The following is a 19,863-nucleotide window of genomic DNA, read 5'->3' as shown; positions in this document are numbered from 1 at the left end:
CCCGGCAGGCTGCTCTAGAAACAGAACCCACAGGAGTCCAGTGTGGGAGGAGCCAGCGTTGTAAGGCCACATGGTCTGCCTGGGCAATGGCCATCTGCTGGCATGTAGGAGTGCCAGCCAGGAACCAGGTGAGCCACAGGTATTCAAAGGAAACAGGGTGTCCAGTCATGGGGCTTGAGAAAGTAGTTCTATTTGCACTGACATGTTACTGGGGAGGTGCCTCTTTCCTCTTCGCGCCGGTGCCCCCCAGTGGTGCAGCAGGCATCCCCTATAAACACACCCTCAAAGCTCCTTTGCCCCACCTCCCGGCTTCCCCCTCGGGCCCTTCTCACCACCTCTTGTGTGCCGGACCCCCTATACCCAGCCTGGGTGGCACTGGTGTCGTCGTCACCACCATGCTAGGCTTAACACCCCTTGGGAATCCTGGAAACACACTTTCTCACCTTTGTAAGGGGCATCCCTCCACTCCAGCACACTTGCAGAGCCTTCTCCTAGGTGAGTTGCTAGCAGTGCACATTATCTGATCATACCAGGCCACTGGCCGGGGGGCTTCTTGGGGCAGGAACCCAGCCTTTCTTCTTGATCGGCTGCAGGACCCTCTGTTCCTGGTGCCTGGGCCAGGGGCTCATTCTAACAGTGCTTACCTATAGGCTGAAGTCTGACCCAACAGAGCTGAGAGAGCAAGAAAGAGAGAGAGAGGGAAGGAGAGAGTAAGAGAATAAATCTTCCATCTGCTAGTTCACTCCCCAAAATGGCTGCAACAGCTGGAGCCAGAATGGTCCAAAGCCAGAAGTCAGGAGCTTCTTCTCTGTCTCCCATATGGGTGCAGGGGCATAAGTACCTAGGCCATCCCCTGCTACATCCCGGGTGCATTCACAGTGAGCCGGATCAGAAGTGGAGCAGCTGGAACTCGAACCTGTACCTACATGGGATGTCAGTGCTTCAGGCAGGGGCTTAGTCTGACTGCCACAGGCCGGCCTCCCCCCACCAGTTTCATAACATGAATAGGGAGGCCAGAAGATAAACTAAGCTACATTTTCAAACTGAGCAGGCCTGAATTAAAATCCCACATGGGCTCTAGGATCCCCGATGTCCTCAGTAACAACAGTAGCCTCTAAGGAATAAGACATTTGTTTTAAGAATCTAAAATGCAGGGTCTTTCTTGAAAATGCAGGTTTCTATCTTTAATAAATGTTGCTTTGCTGGCTGAAATTGCTTTAAAATCTTCTTTCATGTGAGACAAGAACCAAGGTCATCTTCTTTTTGCATGGAAAGTCTCCACAACAGAAATACTATAATGAAAGATTAGATGGGGCCAGACAGTGGCTAAACAAGTTAATTCTTCACCTGCACTATTGGCATCACATATGGGTGCCAGCTCAAGTCCTGGCTGCTCCACTTCTGACCCAGCTTCAGGCTCATTGCCTGGGCAAGCAGCAGAGGATGGCCCAAGGCACTGGGCCCCTGCAGCTATACAGGTAGGAGATTGGGAAGAAGCTCCTGGCTCTAAGCTTCCGACCTGCCCAGCTCTGACTAGTGGCTATTTGGAGAGTAAACCTTCCCTCTCTCTGTGGTTCTTTCAAAAAACACAAAACAAAACAAAACAAAACAAAAAAGCAAGGCCTTAAGATAAAAAATGGAGGGGCCAATTTGTGTTCCAGCTATTCCACTTACAACCTGGTTCCCCTGCGAATGCCACCTGGGAAAGCAATGGAGGCTATCCCATGTACTTGGGCCCCTATGCCCATGTGGGAGACCAGAAAGAAAAGCTCCTGGCTCCTGGCTCCTGGCTCTAGACCATCCCAGCTTCAGTCATTGCGGGCATTTGGGGAGTGAACCAGCAGATGGAAGATCTCTGTGTATTTGTCTCTCTCTCTCTTTTTTTTTTTTTCTGGAACTCTGCCTTTCAAATGAAAATAAATCAATTTTTTTTTAAAAAATACACAAACTGGGACCTGGTACAATGGCTCAATTGCCTAATCGTCCCCCTACCCCATGAACATCGACATCCCATAAGCATGCTTCTTCATGTCCCAGCTGCTCCACTTCCCATCCAGTTCCCTGCTCATAGCCTGGGAAAGCAGTAGAGGACGGCCATAAGCCTTGGGACCCTGGCTCCTGTCTTAGAGTCAGCTCAGCTCTGGACATTGCAGTCATTTGGGGAGTGAATCAGCAGATGAAAGATCTTTCCATTTCTTCTCTCTCTATAAATCTTCATTTCCAATGAAAATAAATCTTTAAAATATATTCATATATTCAAATTAACCTGTACATACACAAAGACCTTTATCATGCCAAGTAGTTTCTTTTATTACTATTGTTGTTGGAAAGTCAGATATACAGAGAGGAGAGACAGAAAGGAAGATCTTCTGTCTGATGATTCACTCCCCAAGTGGCTGCCAACGGCTGGAGCCAAACCGATCTGAAGCCAGGAGCCAGAAGCCTCTTCCAGGTCTCCCACACAGGTGCAGGGTCCCAAGGCTTTGGGTCATTTTCAACTGCTTTCTCAGGCCACAGGCAGGGAGCTGGATGGGAAGTGGGGCTGCTGGGATTAGAACTAGTGTCCATATGGGATCCTGGTGCGTGCAAGGTGAGAATTTTAGCCACTAGGCTACCACACTGGGACCATGCTAAGTAGTTTTCTGTGAGAATGTGTATTTGATAAAATTCAGTAACTTTCGTCAAAAAAGAACCAAAAAACTGTCATCCACACAATATATCAGTCTCAAACAGAATGCTAAAATATTAAGTTATGAAAAGTTTAATTCATAAGTGTTCCTAGAGTGAGAGGAAAGGTGATGAGAAAGTGATATTGGTGACGTGTTTTTTTCAACCTACTGTTTTTCAATCAGTCTGGCCCTAGGTGCCTTCAGGTTCAGAGGCTGAGATGCAGCTTGGGATGCGAACCTCCCACATCAGAGCGCCTGGGGTCAATTCCTGACTCTGGCTCCAACTGCCAACTGTCAGCTTCCTGCCGACTCAGACCCTGAGAGAAACAGCAACTGGCTCCTGTGATGGGGTCCCTGCCGCTCCCGCTGTGGGCCTGGATTCTGCTTTGGCTCTGGCCATCGTAAGCATCTGGGGAATGAACCAGCAGATGAGGGAGTGACCTGTGTCTGCCTCTACCTCTGACTTTTTTCTGCCTCGCGAAATGTTTTTTTTTTTTTTTTTAAGATTTTTATTATTATTGGAAAGCCGGATATACATAGAGGAGGAGAGACAGAGAGGAAGATCTTCCATCCGATGTTTCACTCCCCAAGTGAGCTGCAACGGGCCAGTGCACGCCGATCTGATGCTGGGAACCAGGAACCTCTTCCAGGTCTCCCACACGGGTGCAGGTTCCCCAAGGCTTTGGGCGGTCCTCGACTGCTTTCCCAGGCCACAAGCAGGGAGCTGGATGGGAAGTGGAGCTGCCGGGATTAGAACCGGCGCCCATATGGGATCCCGGGGCTTTCAAGGCGAGGACTTTTAGCCGCTAGGCCACGCCGCGGGGCCCATGCCTCTCGAAATGTTTTAACAACAACAACAAAACAAACAAACAAAGACTCTTAGCAGCCCACTTCCAAGGCAGAAAGTTAGCCGCTGACGTCCCTTTTTCCCTTCAGTTGTGACTCTTTGTTATTTAACAGCTGTAGTTCAAGCTACACAGTGTACCAACAAACATGCCATTCAAAAGTCCTTAGAGGATGTTAAGCCCTGTTGAGGAGCTAGCATGTGGTCCAGTGGTTAGAGTGCAGGCTAAGATGACCACGTGCCACGTTAGGGTGCTGGAGTTTCACCCTGCCTCTGGCTCTGGCTTCCACTTCCTGCTAACGCAGACCCTAGGGGGCAGCAGCAATGGCTCTCACAGTTGGGTTGTCGCCACCTATGCGGGAGGCCTCACCTGAGTTCCTAACTTCTGGTCCCAGGCCTGTCTCAGCCCCAGCCACTGTGGGCAGTTGGAAAATGAACCAGAGGGTGGGAACGCACATTCTGTTCCTCGGAAAACATTTCAATTGTTCATTGTCTACAGTATAAAACACAACACATTTCTAAGTTATAGACACCGAACACTTCAGTTTATGAACTTGAACAATAAGCTTCAGGCTCAAAAAAATTTCTTTTAAAACTGCTATTTTCCAGTGCCAGCACCATGACATAGTAGGTTCAGCCTCCACCTCAGCTACTGGTATCTCATATGGGTGTGACTCTGAGTTCCAGTTGCTCAACTTCTGGTCTGACATTTTTTTTAAGAGATATATATATCTTTATATATATATATATATTTAAATTTTGAATTCTTGAATTATGTTGTACAATTTCGTATAGATTGGGATTTCCTTTTTTAAAAAAAGGATTTACTTGGGCCTGGCATGGAGACCTAGCAGATGAAATCCTGGCCTTGAACACACCAGGACTCCTTATGGGCGCCGGTTCTAACCCCAGCAACCCTGCTTCCCATCCAGCTCCCTGCTCGTGGCCTGGGAAAGCAGTTGAGGATGGCCCAAAGCCTTGGGACCCTGCACCCGCGTGGGAGACTTGGAGGAAGTTCCTGGCTCCTGGCTTCGGATTGGAGCAGCACCAGCCGTTGTGGTCACTTGAGGAGTGAATCATCGGATGGAAGATCTTCCTCTCTGTGTATCTGACTTTGCAGTAAAAATAAATAAATCTTTTTTTTTTTTTTAATGATTTACTTATTTACCCAAAAGTCAGAGTTACAGAGACAGAGGGATAAACATGACGCAAGAGATCATCCACCTGCTGGTTCATTCCCTAAGTGGCTGCAACGGTCAGGAGCTCCATCTGGTTCTGTGACATGAGTGCAGGGTCCCAAGGCTTATGGTCATCCTCCACTACTTTCCCAAGCCATCAGCAGGAAGAACAGTTGGGATAGGAACTGGTACACACATGGGACACCAGCTCCTTGAGTCTTCTCATGCTTATTTTCCCTTGGTCTTGGAGCACCTAACTGTTTTCATTCAGCCAGCAACGAGTGAGAATGTGTTGTTTTTAATGAGTGTTTTTCAGCTACTTGCTAAGTGTGTACTTCACAGACCTCCTGGGTTGGGTCTCTGCCTCCAGTCATATTCTATTAATGGTTAATACACAAAACATGTGCCCTTGATAGCAAAGCCTGAAGTTCCACCCTGTAAGAAAGCAACACTAGCGCTTGACGCGGTGGCCTAGTGACTAAAGTCCTCGCCTTGCACGCACTGGAATCCCATATGGGTGCTGGTTTGAATCCCAGCTGCCCCACTTCCCATCCAGCTCCCTGCTTGTGGCCTGGGAAAGCCGTTGAGGACTGCCCAAAGCTAGCTCCAGGCTCCTGGCTTCAGATCAGCTGTTGTGGCCACGAATTAGCGGACAGAAGCTCTTCCTCTCTCTTTCTCCTCCTCTCTGTATATCTGACTTTTCAATAAAAACAAATCAATTTTTAAAACAAAAAAAAAAAAAAGAAGGAACACTGCCCACGCCAGGATCAGAGACACCCAGATGTTCATGGATACAACCCAGGGCCCTGTCCTCGTACATGACAGCCCGCCCCCATCTTTATGATCACTCATACTGATTGACATGGGACCCCAACCCTGTGCACTCATGGAACAGCGGGCCCGAGAACAGCGAGCAGCAAGCTTTCCAGCAGGCCTTTGAGCAAACTGGCGGAACACTACATGGGTTTGGGTCCCGGACGAGTGCTGTTCCTACAGAAACCCTTGTGTTGATCTGACTGGGTGCCCAGGTACTTGGTCACATACCACCGTCGTTGTTTCTGTGAGACACTTTGGGGAGAGATCAGCATTTTAATTGGTACAGTGAACAAGTCTGCCCTCCCTGAGGTGTGTACCTTATTCAGTCAGTTGAAGGCCCAACAGAACAAAAAGACCGACCTGGAGCAGGCACTGTGGCACAGAGATGAAGCTGCTGCTTGGGAAGTCTACACTCCATGTCAAAGTGCCCAGTTCTGGTGCCAGCTGCTGCACGCTCCTGACCCAGCTTCCAGGTAACGAACCTCCTTTATGTACCTGGCCTTTGAGCCAGAGCTTGGGCTTCCTGTGGTCAGAAACCAGACTTGCAGCCTTCTGTGGCTCTGTCCTTGCCGAGTTCTGACTGACCCACGTGACAATCAATAAACCCTCAGAGTCCATCAGGTACCCAGGTATGGGCACGGTTCTCACGTGGTGTCACCTGGCAAAAGGGCCAGCTGCATGTAGCTGTTAATACGTGACAAATTACTACACAACATCCTGGCGGGAGAGAAGGGGAGGAACCAGCCACAGCTGAGGCGGCTCCCAGGGCTCTGGTCCCTCTGGAGCTCATGGGACAGGGGTTGTCTTGGCTCGCATCTTACCCCTACTTTCATAGCTATCTCCTTATACCTTAAGGATAAACTTTCTCAACTCCCAGCACCCCCAGCTCTAACACTCCTCTGAGGTAGCACTGTCAGCCCTCACCACACTCAGTGCAAACCTGGTGATGTTCTATACCTAAGTGGCAGCTGCATCCCGTGTCTCCTGGCTCCACCATCAGATGTGCACCATGGGTCTCCTTGAAGCAGTATTCCTGGGAGAATGATTCTCCTGATGATGAGGAGGAAACAGAGGCAGAAAGAAGTTTCAAGAGTCAGGCTCGGCAGCATGGCCTAGTGGCTAACGTCCTCGCCTTGATCCCATATGGCCGCTGGTTCTAATCCCGGCAGCTCCACTTCCTCTCTATCTCCTCCTCTCAGTATATCTGACTTTGTAATAAAAATAAAATAAATCTTTAAAAAAAAAAAAAGTTTCAAGAGTCACCCGAGGGCCTGGTGCCATGGCTCAGTGGCTAAATGCTCGCCTTGCACATGCTGGGATCCCATGTGGGTGCCAGTTCGTGTCCTGGCTGCTCCACTTCCCATCTAGCTCCCTGCTTGTGGCCTGGGAGGTCAGTCAAGGATGGCTTAAAGCCTTGGGGTCCTGCACCCACATGGAGGACCCGGAAGATGCTCCAGGCACCTGGCTTTGGATTGGGACAGCTTCAGGCATTGCGGCCACTTGGGGAGTGAATCATTGAACAGAAGATCTTCCTCTCTGTATATCTGACTTTCCAATAACAAAAATAAATCTTAAAAAAAATTTTTTTTTTTAAAAAAAGCTGCCCGAGGCCCTGCCACAGCCGAGTACTGGGAAAGGGCTATCCGCCAGTGTTCTGCTGCCTGAGCCCTAAGTGGAGGATTTTTAACCCTGCCTCTCTGAGGTCCACAGTTCTCTCTGCAGCTAATAAAGCTACCGCCAGTCCCAAGCCACAAGCTGCATTCTTCATTCCAAGCTCTCCTTTGACTTCCTGAGCCCGCCTCAAATCCATCTCCTCGGTCAGTCTCAACTTGGGGGGGCCTTTGTGTGCCCCAACTCCTGCTCAGCAGCCTGATCCTCTCTTCCAGCTTAAGATCCAGTCCCTTGGGTGATACATACATTTCTCTTCTCTTCCCCACTCATTAGGCTCGTCATGTGCCTCATTCCATGGGACTGCCTCTCTGGCCCTTTCCTTTTAAAAGACAGCAGTGCCTGCTTGCTCTGAAGGGCACTGGCCCACCCCCCCAGCCCTGGGGTAACACCTCACCCTCCTCCCTGACATACTGCGGGGTTTCCATCTCTGCACCAGCAGGCGAGCCCCTGGTGCAGGGTGGCCCACGTTGGGGTCCTGCCACGCACACCGCAGGAGAGGGTGGCGGCTGGGACTGCAGATCCTGAGTTTCAGAGACGCAACGCCTTCCCTCAGCTGAATTCCTCCCTCAACTCCCACAGGGGAAAGAAGCTCCTGCCCAGGCCAGCCTTGGGTTCCAGCCCAGTGAAGCCAGAAGAGAGAGGGGAGGGGACCTGGAATCGGGAACTCCCAAAGCTTTCCTTCTCCAAGTCTTTCAGCTTCCCCACCCAGCCCTGCAGCCCTGGGGGAAAAGGAGCCCTGGAAGGCACTAGCACCATTTCCATCTTCTGGCTAAGTGTTTTTGCCTGCCTCTGGTCCCTGGCATCAACCAGCCCACACACCCTTCTGGTTGACAAGTGAAGGGTCACACAGGTTAACTTTGTCTCCCCAGCGGGTTAGGAGAATGTAACCACAGCCTCTCATTAACCAAGGCACTAGGGAGATGATGCCAGGGCTAAGCCCTTCCCATGGAGCCGGCATCCCAAATGAGCGTCAGCTCATATCCTGGTTGTTTCACTTCCAATGCAGCTCCCTGCTAATGAGCCTGGGAAAGTAGCGGAAGATACTCCAAGTGCTTGAGCCCCTGCATCCCTCTGAGAGACACAGAGGAAGCTCCAGGTTCCTGGCTTTGAACCAGCCTGGCCATTTGGGAAGTGAACCAGTGCATGGGGGATTGTCTTTCCTTCTCTCTGTAATGCTGCCTTTCTAATAAAACTATAAATAAAATCTTTTTCAAAAGGTGGGTTAGTGGGGGGTGGGGTGGGGAGATGAAAACACTTCACTGCAGGGAGGTGGCAGGTGGAAGCCACTTCACTGACCTCCTATTGTGCCAAGGGCTGGGCTGCAGGTTCAATCACCTCTGGGAAACAGGCATTTTTCTGGAGTAGCTTTTGTTAGCAATGTGGGTGTTAAGAAACACATAGCTGTTCTCACAGTGTTTCATAACAAAAAGGACAGCTGGCACCTCAAGCAGGGTCAGGAGCACGGGTCCCCAGACATCTGGGGACCACACCCCCAGGAGGAGCAGCTGCCTGAGCCTGCCAGCTGTTCCTACTCCTATTCTGTGTTTGCTAGCATTTTTAAAGTTGGTTAGGGCCTGGTGCGGTAGTTTAACGGCTAACATCCTCGCCTTGCACACACTGGGATCCCATATGGACGCCGGTTCTATCCCGGCGGCTCCACTTTCCATCCAGCTCCCTGCTTGTGGCCTGAGAAAGCAGTCGAGGACAACCCAAAGCCTTGGGACCCTACACCAGTGTGGGAGACCCGGAAGAGGCTCTAGGCTCCTGGCTGCGGATCAGCATAGCTCCTGTTGCTTGGGGAGTGAATCAATGGACGGAAGATCTTCCTTTCTCTCCTCTCTGTATACCTCACTTTACAACAAAAATAAAATGAATCTTTAGAAAAAAAAAAAGTTGGTGGAAGAGTCTGCGCAGGCTGACCCTACTCTAAGGAGCTGAACTGAGGCTGACTGAGGGTGGGGGCCAGGGAAGGTCTGGGTAGATAGTGGACTTCGGGAACGTGTGGAGAAAGGGCAGCCACCGCCCACCTGTTCGTTTCCTCCAGAGGCAGGTGCACTAAGCCCAGGCAGGGGTGTAGCTAGCTGAAAGTCCTTCCCTGCCAAGGGCACACTCCCACCTCACAGCCTTATGGAGTCTCAACCAGCAAGCCCAGGGTCCGCACTGGGACCAGCCTCAGAGAAGTCCACCAGTGTAGGAACCTGCCCGCTCTCCTGCACAGGGTCACCCAATGCCGGCGACTCCTTCATTTGCATCCCCGCCCTCCACTCTGGATCCAAAGACAACATTTCCAACTCAGAAAGCTACCAGGACTTTAAGCTTAACATGCCCAGGACAAAACACTTGGCTCCCACCTCCAAACCTGTCCTCCCAAAAGGCAAATCCATGCAACCAGTTTTTCAGGCTCAAATCCTCGCAGTCATGCCCAGCTCCCTTCTCTCACACCCTGCAGCCAATCCAACAGCAATCCTGTCAGCCCAGCCTTCCTGGAAAGATCTCTGTAACCACTGTCTTCACCGCACCCCAAGTTCACTATCAGAGTCCTATCCTATCCACTTCTGTACTCTGCAGGGTGCGAGGGCAACCAGTGTGGCCACCTGTTGGTCCCACAGGGCCTCACACCCAAGGCAAATGTTTCCCCAGGGCCGTTCAGCGCGGACTCAAGGAGCAAATGAATACATTTCTAATCAAGGTTTTAGTGTCACCACTTCAAAAGCAAACAGAAAATACCAAAGAGGCCAACGCACATGCAAAAAAGCCATGTCCACTAGTCACCTGGGACACACAGCTCCAGACCACAATGGAACACCATCATGATGAACCCATCAGAAGAGCTAAACTGGGAGACAGGCCACAGCAGGTGTAGGGAGGATGTGAAGTGAGGGGGACCCTCAGACAGCCGCTAGGGGGTGGGTGAGGCTGAGGCAGAACTGACACTCCATTTCAGAAAACAATCTCCAATTCCATCCTAATATATCATGCATCCCCCAACACGTATGCACACAAAGCCAAAAAGGGCAAAAAAAAAAAACCCCACTCAGCACTGATGAAGTTTGCCTGTGAACTTCCCGGAACTGGACGTCACAGCTTCCTCAAGAGTTGAACGGACAGCGACATATTCACACAACACATTACACTGCAGCAGTTTGTGCACAGCCAGTACGGCTATGGATCTTGTGGACTGGCTTCCACAACCCCTCGCCTAGCCAGCCTTTCTGATGCCAACTAACCAGGGAGGAACATCCTTGCTGTGGCCAACACGAGGACATCGATATACTGAGACAGTTACAAGTTCTGACAAACAGACATATAAAACATAAGGCAGATGAAATAAGTAAATGGGTCCTGGTGCAGTAGCCTAGTGGCTAAAGTCCTCGCCTTGCACACGCCGGGATCCCACTTGTGCACCAGTTTGTGTCCCGGAAGCTCCGCTTCCCATTCAGCTTCCTGCCTGTGGTCTGAGAAAGCAGTTGAGAATGACCCAAAGCCTTGGGACCCTGTACCCGTGTGGGAGACCCGGAAGAGGCTCTGGGCTCCTGGCTTCAGATCAGCTCTGCTCTGGCCACAGCAGCCACTTGGGGAGTGAATCATTGGACGGGAAATCTTCCTCTCTGTCTCTCCTCCTTTCTATATATCTGCCTTTCCAATTACAAAAAAAAAAAAAAAAAAAAAAAAAAAAGAAGTAAATGAAGGCTGGGTAATTGGCCTGGTGGTTAAAATACCTACATTAGAAGGCTTGATTTAGGGCCCGGTGCGTTGGCCTAGCGGCTAACGTCCTCGCATTGAACGTGCCGGGATCCCATATGGGCTCCTGGTTCTAGTCCCAGCGGCCCTGTTTCCCATTCAGCTCCCTGCTTGTGGCCTGGGAAAGCAGTCGAGGACGGCCCAAAGCTTTGGGACCCTGCACCCACGTGGGAGACCCGGAAGAGGCTCCAGGCTCCTGGCTTAGGATCAGCGCAACACCGGCCGTTGCGGTCACTTGGGGAGTGAATCATTGGACAGAAGATCTTTCTTTCTGTTTTTTCCTTCTCTCTATATATCTGACTTTGCAATAAAAATAAATAAATCTTTAAAAAAAAAAATGAAGGCTTGATTTGATGCCTGGCTCCGGCTCCCAACTCCAGCTTCCTGCGACTGCGGACCCAGAAAGGCAGCGCACGATGGTCCAACCAACAGTATTCCTCCCACATGATAGTCCTAGCTCCCAGCTTCACTTGACCCACACCCAGATACCGCTAGCACTTGTTTCTCTCCACCATCTCTGCATGTCAAAGCAAAATCAAACCTTTAAAAAAAAAAAAATTCCAGGAAAATTCAAATTGCGCAAAGATAACAGCATGTTGCCCAACATTACTGCCTAGCTCAACCAGCAATTCCACCACCATCCCACTGTAGACAGGAAGACCAAGGGAATAAACTTGGTAAAGTGGGTGTAACTGGGAAGCTGAAAATGGAGCCCTTAGGGACAGACGAGGGGGTGGGGAGTACCAGACAGGGTGGAGCTGTGCCTCACCACAGTCCTCTTACAAGACTTCACTTGCTTAGTTCCTGGGTGAATGCAATGAAAATCATAAATCAGAAACACCGCTGAGGCAGAGCCACCCCACTGCTCCCACATGGGCACCAGCAGGAGGCGCCCACTCCGGCTGCTCTACTCCCAATCCCAGCTCTCTGCTAACTGGAAAGCAGTGGAGGATGATTCACATGTTTGGACCCCTGCAACCACACGGCAGATCACAAAAAAGCTCCAGACTTCATTGGCCTAACCCTGGCTATGACAGCCATTTGAGGAATGAGCCAGCAGATCAGAGATCTTTCTCTCCCTTTCTAACTGTGCCTTTCAAATACATAAACTATATCTTTTTTAAAAACACACAGAGAGAGAGAGAGAGGTGGCTTTGGGAAGCAGGACAAAGAAGTAGATCGCATGGGGTCAAGGCAGCTTCTGCTCTAGGAAGTCGGAGGCTCGCAGAGGAGAGCAAACATTGAGAGCCCACAGTAGGGTGAGTGAAAGATGCGGCAAGACACCTGGGAACGGGGCCCCTCCGGCTGCAAGTGTATGAAGGAAGGGGCTGGGGCTGGGCCCTGGAAAGGGGGTTTTGGCAAACACAGGCCAGGGAAAGCGCAGGCAAATGCAGAACAGCCAGGTCTGGGTGGACAAAGGGCTCGCCCGTCAGCACTAATAGGACAACAAACCCACTTGGAGGAGCAGGGAGTGGGTTTTTGTTTTTCTGCTCTGTCCTGACATGGTGCTGCAAGTAAACCCAGATGAATACCCGATGAGGCTCAGGCCTAAATGCTCCAGCTCCCACTCCCTGCAAAGAGCTCTAACAAAGTGCCCTCGGGTTGCAACTCCAAAAGCCAGCTCCTGGGACTGTAGGTCTGACCCTGGGTCCTTCTGTGACCTCTGTTGGGTGTCGGCAGCCCCTGATCCCAGCTTCCTGCTAACAAAGACCCTGGAAGGCAAGACGTGTGGGCTCCAGTCACTGTATTCCTTCCATGTTGGAGAACAATTTGAGTTCTCGACCCCAGAATTCAGTCCTGGTCCACTGCTGACCCAGCTATTGTAGGTATTAAGGGAGGGAGGCTGTAAATCAATGGCTGGGAGATCTCTTTAATAAATCATTTTTGAAAGATAACTTTATTTTTGGACTTGAAATTCATGTGGTTCTTAATAATATCCATTTTCTACCAACATTTAAAGACCACATGTATATATGAGTTTCAAAATATTTCTGCATCATAATAATTTATTTCTTCCTTCCTTCCTTTCAACTAAAAAGGCAGATGGATGTAGAGACAGACAGGAAGATCCTCCCTCTGCTGGTCCATTCCCTCAAATGGCCACAATGGCCCGAGCTTAGCTGGTCTGAAGCCAGAAGCCTCCTCTGGGCCTAGAAGTGGGCACAAGGTCCATTCTCTACTGCCTTCCCAGGCCCTAAGCAGGGAGCTGGATGGGAAGTGGAGCGGCTGGGACCTGAACCGGTGCCCACGGGAGCTGGCGCTTGCAGGTGGAGATTTAACAAATTGAGCCATCGTGTCAGTCCCCAAAACAATGCTTTACCTTTCCCATGAGTTTTTTGAGATACCTTTATACATAAACGAAAACTGAAGGATGGTCATCTGGTATAGCCGTTAAGATGCCGGCATCCAGTACTAGAGTGCTAGGATTCTAATCCTGGCTCCACTTCTGATTGCAGCTTCCTGCGAAGGCACACACAGGGAGGCAACAGTGATGGCGCAGTTACTGAGTTCTAGGCTCCTGTCAGCGTGGCCTAGTCCCAGCTGTTACAGGCATTTAGGGGTGAACCAACAGATAGGAGATCTCTGTCTGCCTTTAAAATAAAGGTGAGGGCCTGGCGGCGTGGCCTAGCGGCTAAAGTCCTCGCCTTGAAAGCCCCGGGATCCCATATGGGCGCCGGTTCTAATCCCAGCAGCTCCACTTCCCATCCAGCTCCCTGCTTGTGGCCTGGGAAAGCAGTTGAGGACGGCCCAAAGCCTTGGGACCCTGCACCCACGTGGGAGACCCAGAAGAGGTTCCAGGTTCCCGGCTTCGGATCGGCGTGCACTGGCCCGTTGCGGCTCACTTAGTGAATCATCGGACGGAAGATCTTCCTCTCTGTCTCTCCTCCTCTGTGTATATCTGGCTGTAATAAAATGAATGAATCTTTTAAAAAGAATTTTAAAAAAATAAAATAAAGGTGAAAAAAATAGTTTACAGTTGTTATTGCTCTCTTTCTGCATAAATAACTTCGGTATCTAACTCTGAACTTCAATTTTCTCAAACAGGGACCTCTAAATTGGCGTTAAGTAATAATCTTCAGGCCCAGTATAAGCTGGAACCCTGCCCACAAGCAAGTTAAAAAAGCGAGCCCTTGGGCCCAGCAGCGTGGCCTAGCAGCTAAAGTCCTCGCCTTGAACGCGCCGGGATCCCATATGGGCGCCAGTTCTAATCCTGGCAGCTGCACTTCCCATCCAGCTCCCTGCTTGTGGCCTGGGAAGGCAGTCGAGGATGGCCCAAAGCCTTGGGACCCTGCACCCGCGTGGGAGACCTGGAGGAGGTTTCTGGTTCCTGGCTCCTGATCAGCACAGCACTGGCCATTGTGCTCACTTGGGGAGTGAATCATCGGACGGAAGATCTTCCTTTCTGTCTTTTCTCCTCTCTGTATATCTGACTTTGTAATAAAAATAAAATAAATCTTTAAAAAAAAAAGCGAGGCCTTATAAGAGACCATCCTGCAGGGTCTGGAACAGTGGCTCAATTGGTTAATCCTCTCCTTGCAAACACTGGCACTCCAAACGGGCTCAGCTTCATGTCCAGGCTGCTCCACTTCCCTTCCAGCTCCAGTAGAGGTCGGCCCAAAGCCTTGGGACCCTGTATCCATATGGGACACCTGGAAGAGGCTTCTGGCTCCTGGTTCCAGACTGGCTCAGCTCTGACTGCCCCTGTCACTTGGGGGAGTAAACCAGCAGATAGAAGATCTGTCTCCTCTGTAAATCTGCCTCTCCAGCGTAAACACACACACAACATGACAAACACACAGTTCAGCCAACACTGCTGTTTGCAGCAATGGTGATTAGGGCAGCTTTGGAGCTCTGGTTCCCCCCAGACTAACCAATCAGAGAGGAGGCTCCTGCACTGGGGAGCCTGGCTGGGACTGGAAGGGCAGCAGCTGCAGGAACAGGAGGCCCTGTGGGGAGGGCGGCACCCCAGGTGGGTGCTGGCAGATTGTGTTGGACTGTCTGGCCTGCAGCCAGGCTCTGAGATATGGGGAGCAGACCCGGATCTCTTGGGAGGCCCCCCCGCCTCTGCTCCCCCAACTTGCTGTAGAACAGACCCAGGAGCAGCTGAGGGTGGCTGATGATAAAACAGCAGAGCATGGGGGACCAGGAGGAGGGGGGCTGTTCCATACCTGTGCTGAAGCTAAGCCAAAAACGACAAGAGAACAAAAAGGGGTGGGGGAGTCACACCAATTAGTTGTCCCCCTCCAGCTGTCAGCACCGGGTGAAGCACAGGTTGCAATGCTGCCCTTGTGTGGTTGTTGTCTATTCTAGCCACTGCCTCACCAAAGGACCCAGAGGGCGGCCCACTGCCCAGGGCTTCCTGTCCCAGCTCCTCCAGGCTGAATCTTTACTTCGCCCCTCCCCTTCGCCTTAAAAAAAAAAAAAAAAGCACTTTCCCCATGTTGGGCAATTGCAAAAACAGAAATTATCTTGTTAATAGGTGAAGACACAGAAGCCCCTTAGAACTGTGCCTCGTCACAAGTTCTGTCTGAACACTAACTCTTTTGTAGAGTTCTTAAAAAAAAAAAAAAACTTTTCAAGGATCTAGGCTGAATCAGCCGGGTTTACCCAGCAGTATCTGAATCCTAAGCTGGCTTCTCGGCAAAGCCTTAAGGGGAAACAGCAGCAGCAGCAACAGTTTTATGGTGGGACGTCAAAGTTGGTGAACATCCGGATGATGCTGGCCGGGGAGGGGAAGCGAGGAGGGGAGGCAGGGGGAAGGGCGAGCGGGCCTGCAGAGCTGCCAGGAGGGCTGGGTCCTGTGTCCAGCCGGCGGGAAAGGCGGTGCCACCAGGGGGGTTCCAGCGGCACCACTCTCCACGGCGTGCGTCCTGCTGCGTGGGCAAGGCGAGCACCACGCGGCTGGCAGCAAAAGGCCCACCGGACCCATGCCACTGGCTCTGCACCTCCGTCTCCAGAACACAACTAAAGATCTTAAAGAACCGAAACTCCACGCGGGGCGCCCAGTCAAGACATCAGAAGAGGAGAGGCTCACTCCGCTCCTAAGCCCCTCTGGCTCGGTTTTCCACACTTCCGGGGCAGTGCAACAAGATCCTCCCTAACACTGAGACCAGCGCCACTCGGGGCCACGTTTGGGGCCCCGGAACGCACGGGGGGGGGGGGAGACCACCATGGCCACGACCGTCTTCCCACCTCTCCCCGGCAGATCCACTGCACCCACTGGACAGCCTGAGGCACGCACGGCTTCGGGGTCGGACCAAGAGTCCCACCCGGGGGTCCTGGGGGGAAGGGTCACAGCGGGCACACGGGGCGCGCGGGGGGAGAGAACCACCGTCCTCCCACCTCCCCGGCAGATCCGCTGCACCCACTGGAGAGCCTGAGGCACGCACGGCTTCGAGGTCGGCTCCAGAGCAGCTCCCCGAGTCCCACCCGGGGGTCCTTAGGGGGGGCAGGATCACGGCGGGCACGCGGCGCCCGGGGCGCGCGGGAAAGGGAAGGCTTTACTAGAACTAGAACTAGCCAGGGCTGCCGCCCCCGGTCACGCCCCAGCGGCTCGGCCCGAGCCCAGGGCTCCGTCACCCCGGGACCAAGCACCCCGCGGGGGCGTGGCCTGCCGCCCGGCCGGCCGCTCACCTGTCCCGCGCGCAGGGCCAGCTGCACGGCCGCCTCGAAGCACTCCGCCCAGGGGTCCCCCGCGGGTGCCGCCTCGTCCTCACTGCCGCGCCTCATCGCGGCCTCCTCGGGCCCCGCCACCTCCAGCCCTCCTCCTCCGCGGGCCCGGGAACGGGGACCCCTCGCACCGGACACCAGGTTCGGCACGCGCTCCGCGCGCTCCCGCCGCCCCCCGCTCCGCGGCCGCCGCTGGCCAAGAAGAGCCACCACAGCCGGCCGCAGCCGGAGGGGGCAGCGTCACGGCGCGGCCCCGCCCCGCCAGGCCAGGCCCCGCCCCGGCCCTCTCCTCGCGCCCCGCCAGGCCCCGCCCCACCCCTGTGCCGGGCCCCGCCCCGACCCTCTCCCCGCGCGCGCCAAAATCGGCCCGAGGTGGGCGCGCCCTGAAGGCCAATCAGGGGAGAGCTCTGCTGAGCCCCGCCCCGTGACGGGGCTCAGAGCCTGGCCCTGCCCTCGGCCCCGCCTCCTGGCTGCAGACTGAGAGGCTAGCTCCACCGCAGCCCGCAGAGCCGAGTCCGCCCCTTCAGCGAGCCGAGCCCGCCCCATCTGGAGCTCCGCCCCCGCCAGCCCCCTCAGCGAGCCGAGCCAGGCCTGTCAGGAACTCCGCCCCCTCAGCGAGCCGAGCCCGCCCCATCTGGAGCTCCGCCCCCGCCCGCCCCCTCAGCGAGCCGAGCCCGGCCTGTCAGGAGCTCCGTTCCCTCAGCGAGCCGAGCCCGGCCACTCCGTAGCACCGCCCCTTTGGCGAGCCGAGCCCGCCCCGTCCGGAGCTCCGTTCCCTCAGCGAGCCGAGCCCGGCCTGTCAGGAACTCCGCCCCCTCAGCGAGCCGAGCCCGGCCCCACCTGGAGCTCCGCCCCTTTGGCGAGCCGAGCCCGGCCCCGCCCCCAGGCCGGCCGCGAACGCCGCTCAGCCTCGTGCGCCTCGCCGCGCTCTGGCCGCGTCCCGCCCTCAGCTCCTCGCGCCGCGGTCACGCTCGGTGCTGGACCGGGGCTGAGGAAAGGAGCGAGGACGGCGTGGACGTGAGAGGCAGGTGGGCACGGTGGTGGCTGGCGCTCGGGGCAGCGGGCGGACACGCGGGGCTGAGGTGACGCCTCGGAGCCGCCGGCACGTGGAGCGAGGCGTCCTCGCCGTGAGGGCCGCGGGCGGGCGGATGGACGGACGGGCGGGAACGGCCCCCTCTGCAGCCCCGGGGCGCACGCGGCGGCGGCCGGCGGAGCACGAGGGCGAGTGCGGCTGCACCGAGCCCTCTCTCTCTCTCATCCCAAAACCCGACGCTGTAGTGGCGGTGCGTCGAACCCCACCAGTGACTAATGAATGCCCCTGTGGACCCCCGAGGCCCGTGGCACAAACAAGCACGAGGCCCTGCCTGAGCCAGACGCCGGCTCCCTGAGCGGCTCAGTCCAGCCGCCCGCGCCACTCGGGCCCCGGCGTCGGATGGACGCGGACGGAGGCCAGTGGTCGTGGGACCCTCCTCTGGCCACCTGGGCTTCCCTGAGCACTTGGCTTTTGTGGAGGAACCTCGAGCGTGGGGTACCGGGGCCGAGAAAGCCACGCAGGGGCAAGGAGGAAGGCAGGTCCGACGGGAGGCGCTCGTTGTCTCGCTCCAGGGACCAGAAAGTGGCACCTGCGTGTCCCTGGTGGCCACTGGGGCCAGTGGCCTGCTGCCGTCCCTCCATTCCTGGTCGTGGTGCCATGGTGCTTCGGAGAACACTGAGGTTCATTCATTCGGTCGTTGAGCATTCCCTGCAGAGCCCTTCCAACACCCAGGAAACTGAGGAGTGGTCTGTCTCCGGCCTGTGACCCCCATCTGGAAACTTCCTTAGGTCTTTTCTTTTTTAAAAGAAGTTTGTGTATTTTTTCTTGGCAAGTCAGATTTACAGAGTGAAGGAGAGACACAAAGCTCTTCCATCCGCTGGTTCACTCCGCAAATAGATGCCAGGTAAACAGCTCAACGAAAAGACGTTTATCTTGAGGCAGGTAAATTTTCAAGTAGTCATGAAGTCATTAGAACTATAGTAGCAGGTGAATGAATCCTACCCAGTGGACAAAGATTTAAAGTTGGACCAGCCCACTGTGTTTGCAGCAAAACACGCTTTTAAGATTTATTTATTTTTTATTGGAAAGATATACAGAGAGGAAGAGAGAGAGAAAGTTCTTCCGTCCAGTGGTTCACTCCCCAAGCAGCTGCAACGGCTGGAGCTGTGCCGATCTGAAGGCAGGAGCCCAGAGCTTCTTCCGGGTCTCCCACGCGGGTGCAGGGTCCCAATGCATTGGGCCGTCCTCGACTGCTTTCCCAGGCCACAAGCAGGGAGTTGGATGGGAAGCAGGGCTGCCGGGATTAGAATTGGTGCCCGTATAGGATCTTGGCACGTGCAAGGCAAGGGCTTTAGCTGCTAGGCTACCACGCTGGGCCGAGGACTTGACTTCATCAGACAAATAACTTAAGGCAGAGCAGTGTGGCTAATACCAGGGTGAAACTTGGAGCCTGCCAGATAGTCCCAGGTTAAATTATTGGCCTTGTTTTTTGCTGTTTGGAGTTGAAACTCACAGACAGCCGTTTTTTGTTTTGGTTTGGTTTTTTGGCCAGTTTCCTCAGTTGTAAAATGGTCTTGGTTTTGACAGGAGGTTGCCACAAATGAGCACGGTGACTGCCTGGTCCCACATCACGGCCCTGAGATGGAATCTGGGTTAACCTCCTGATTCCAGTTTCCTGCTAGCATGCGCCCTGAGAGACCCAAGTTGAATTTCAGGCTCCCAGCTGGGGCCTGGTGCAGCCTTGGCTGGGGTTGGATGAACCAGCTAATAAAAAGCCCTTTCTCTGTCACTGTCTCTTGTCTTTCTGCCTTTCAAGTAAAATGAATGTGAATGGAAAAAAATGGGTGATCCAGGGCCAGGCGTGGTAGCCTAGTGGCAAAAGTCCTCGCCTTGCATGCACTGGGATCCCATGTAGGCACTAGTTCTAATCCCGGCAGCCCTGCTTCCCATCCAGCTCCCTTCCCGTGGCCTGGGAAAGCGGTCGAGGATGGCCCAAAGCCTAGGGACCCTGCATCTGTGTGGGAGACCCAGAAGAGGCTCTGGGCTCCTGGCTTTGGATTGGTGCAGCTCTGTCCATCGCGGCTGCTTGGAGAGTGAATCATTGGATGGAAGAACTTTCTGTCTCTCCTCCTTTCTGTATATCTGCCTTTCCAATTAAAAAGAAAAAACAAATCTTAAAACAGTCGCTGGTCACTTGCACACTAGCGTAGTCTCAAGTGACCAGCAAGCATACTGCACATA

The 19,863-nt window shown here is 53.6% G+C and overlaps 1 protein-coding gene across 1 annotated transcript in view; it reads right to left on the bottom strand.

Moving 5' to 3' along the window:
* IMPA2 (inositol monophosphatase 2) overlaps nucleotides 1–16,779 on the bottom strand; it is a 57,632-nt gene extending 40,853 nt beyond the window's left edge. Inside the window, exon 1 of the mRNA XM_004581635.3 lies at nucleotides 16,554–16,779. Coding sequence (XP_004581692.1) covers nucleotides 16,554–16,649 — 96 coding nt within the window. The 5' untranslated portion in view covers nucleotides 16,650–16,779. The remainder of the gene's footprint in view (nucleotides 1–16,553) is intronic.
* Nucleotides 16,780–19,863: the final 3,084 nt, after the last annotated feature.

The sequence above is a fragment of the Ochotona princeps genome, chromosome 21 (assembly GCF_030435755.1).
Source record: "Ochotona princeps isolate mOchPri1 chromosome 21, mOchPri1.hap1, whole genome shotgun sequence".
Classification (NCBI taxonomy): Eukaryota; Metazoa; Chordata; class Mammalia; order Lagomorpha; family Ochotonidae; genus Ochotona; species Ochotona princeps.
This window is presented reverse-complemented; position numbering and strand designations above follow the sequence as displayed.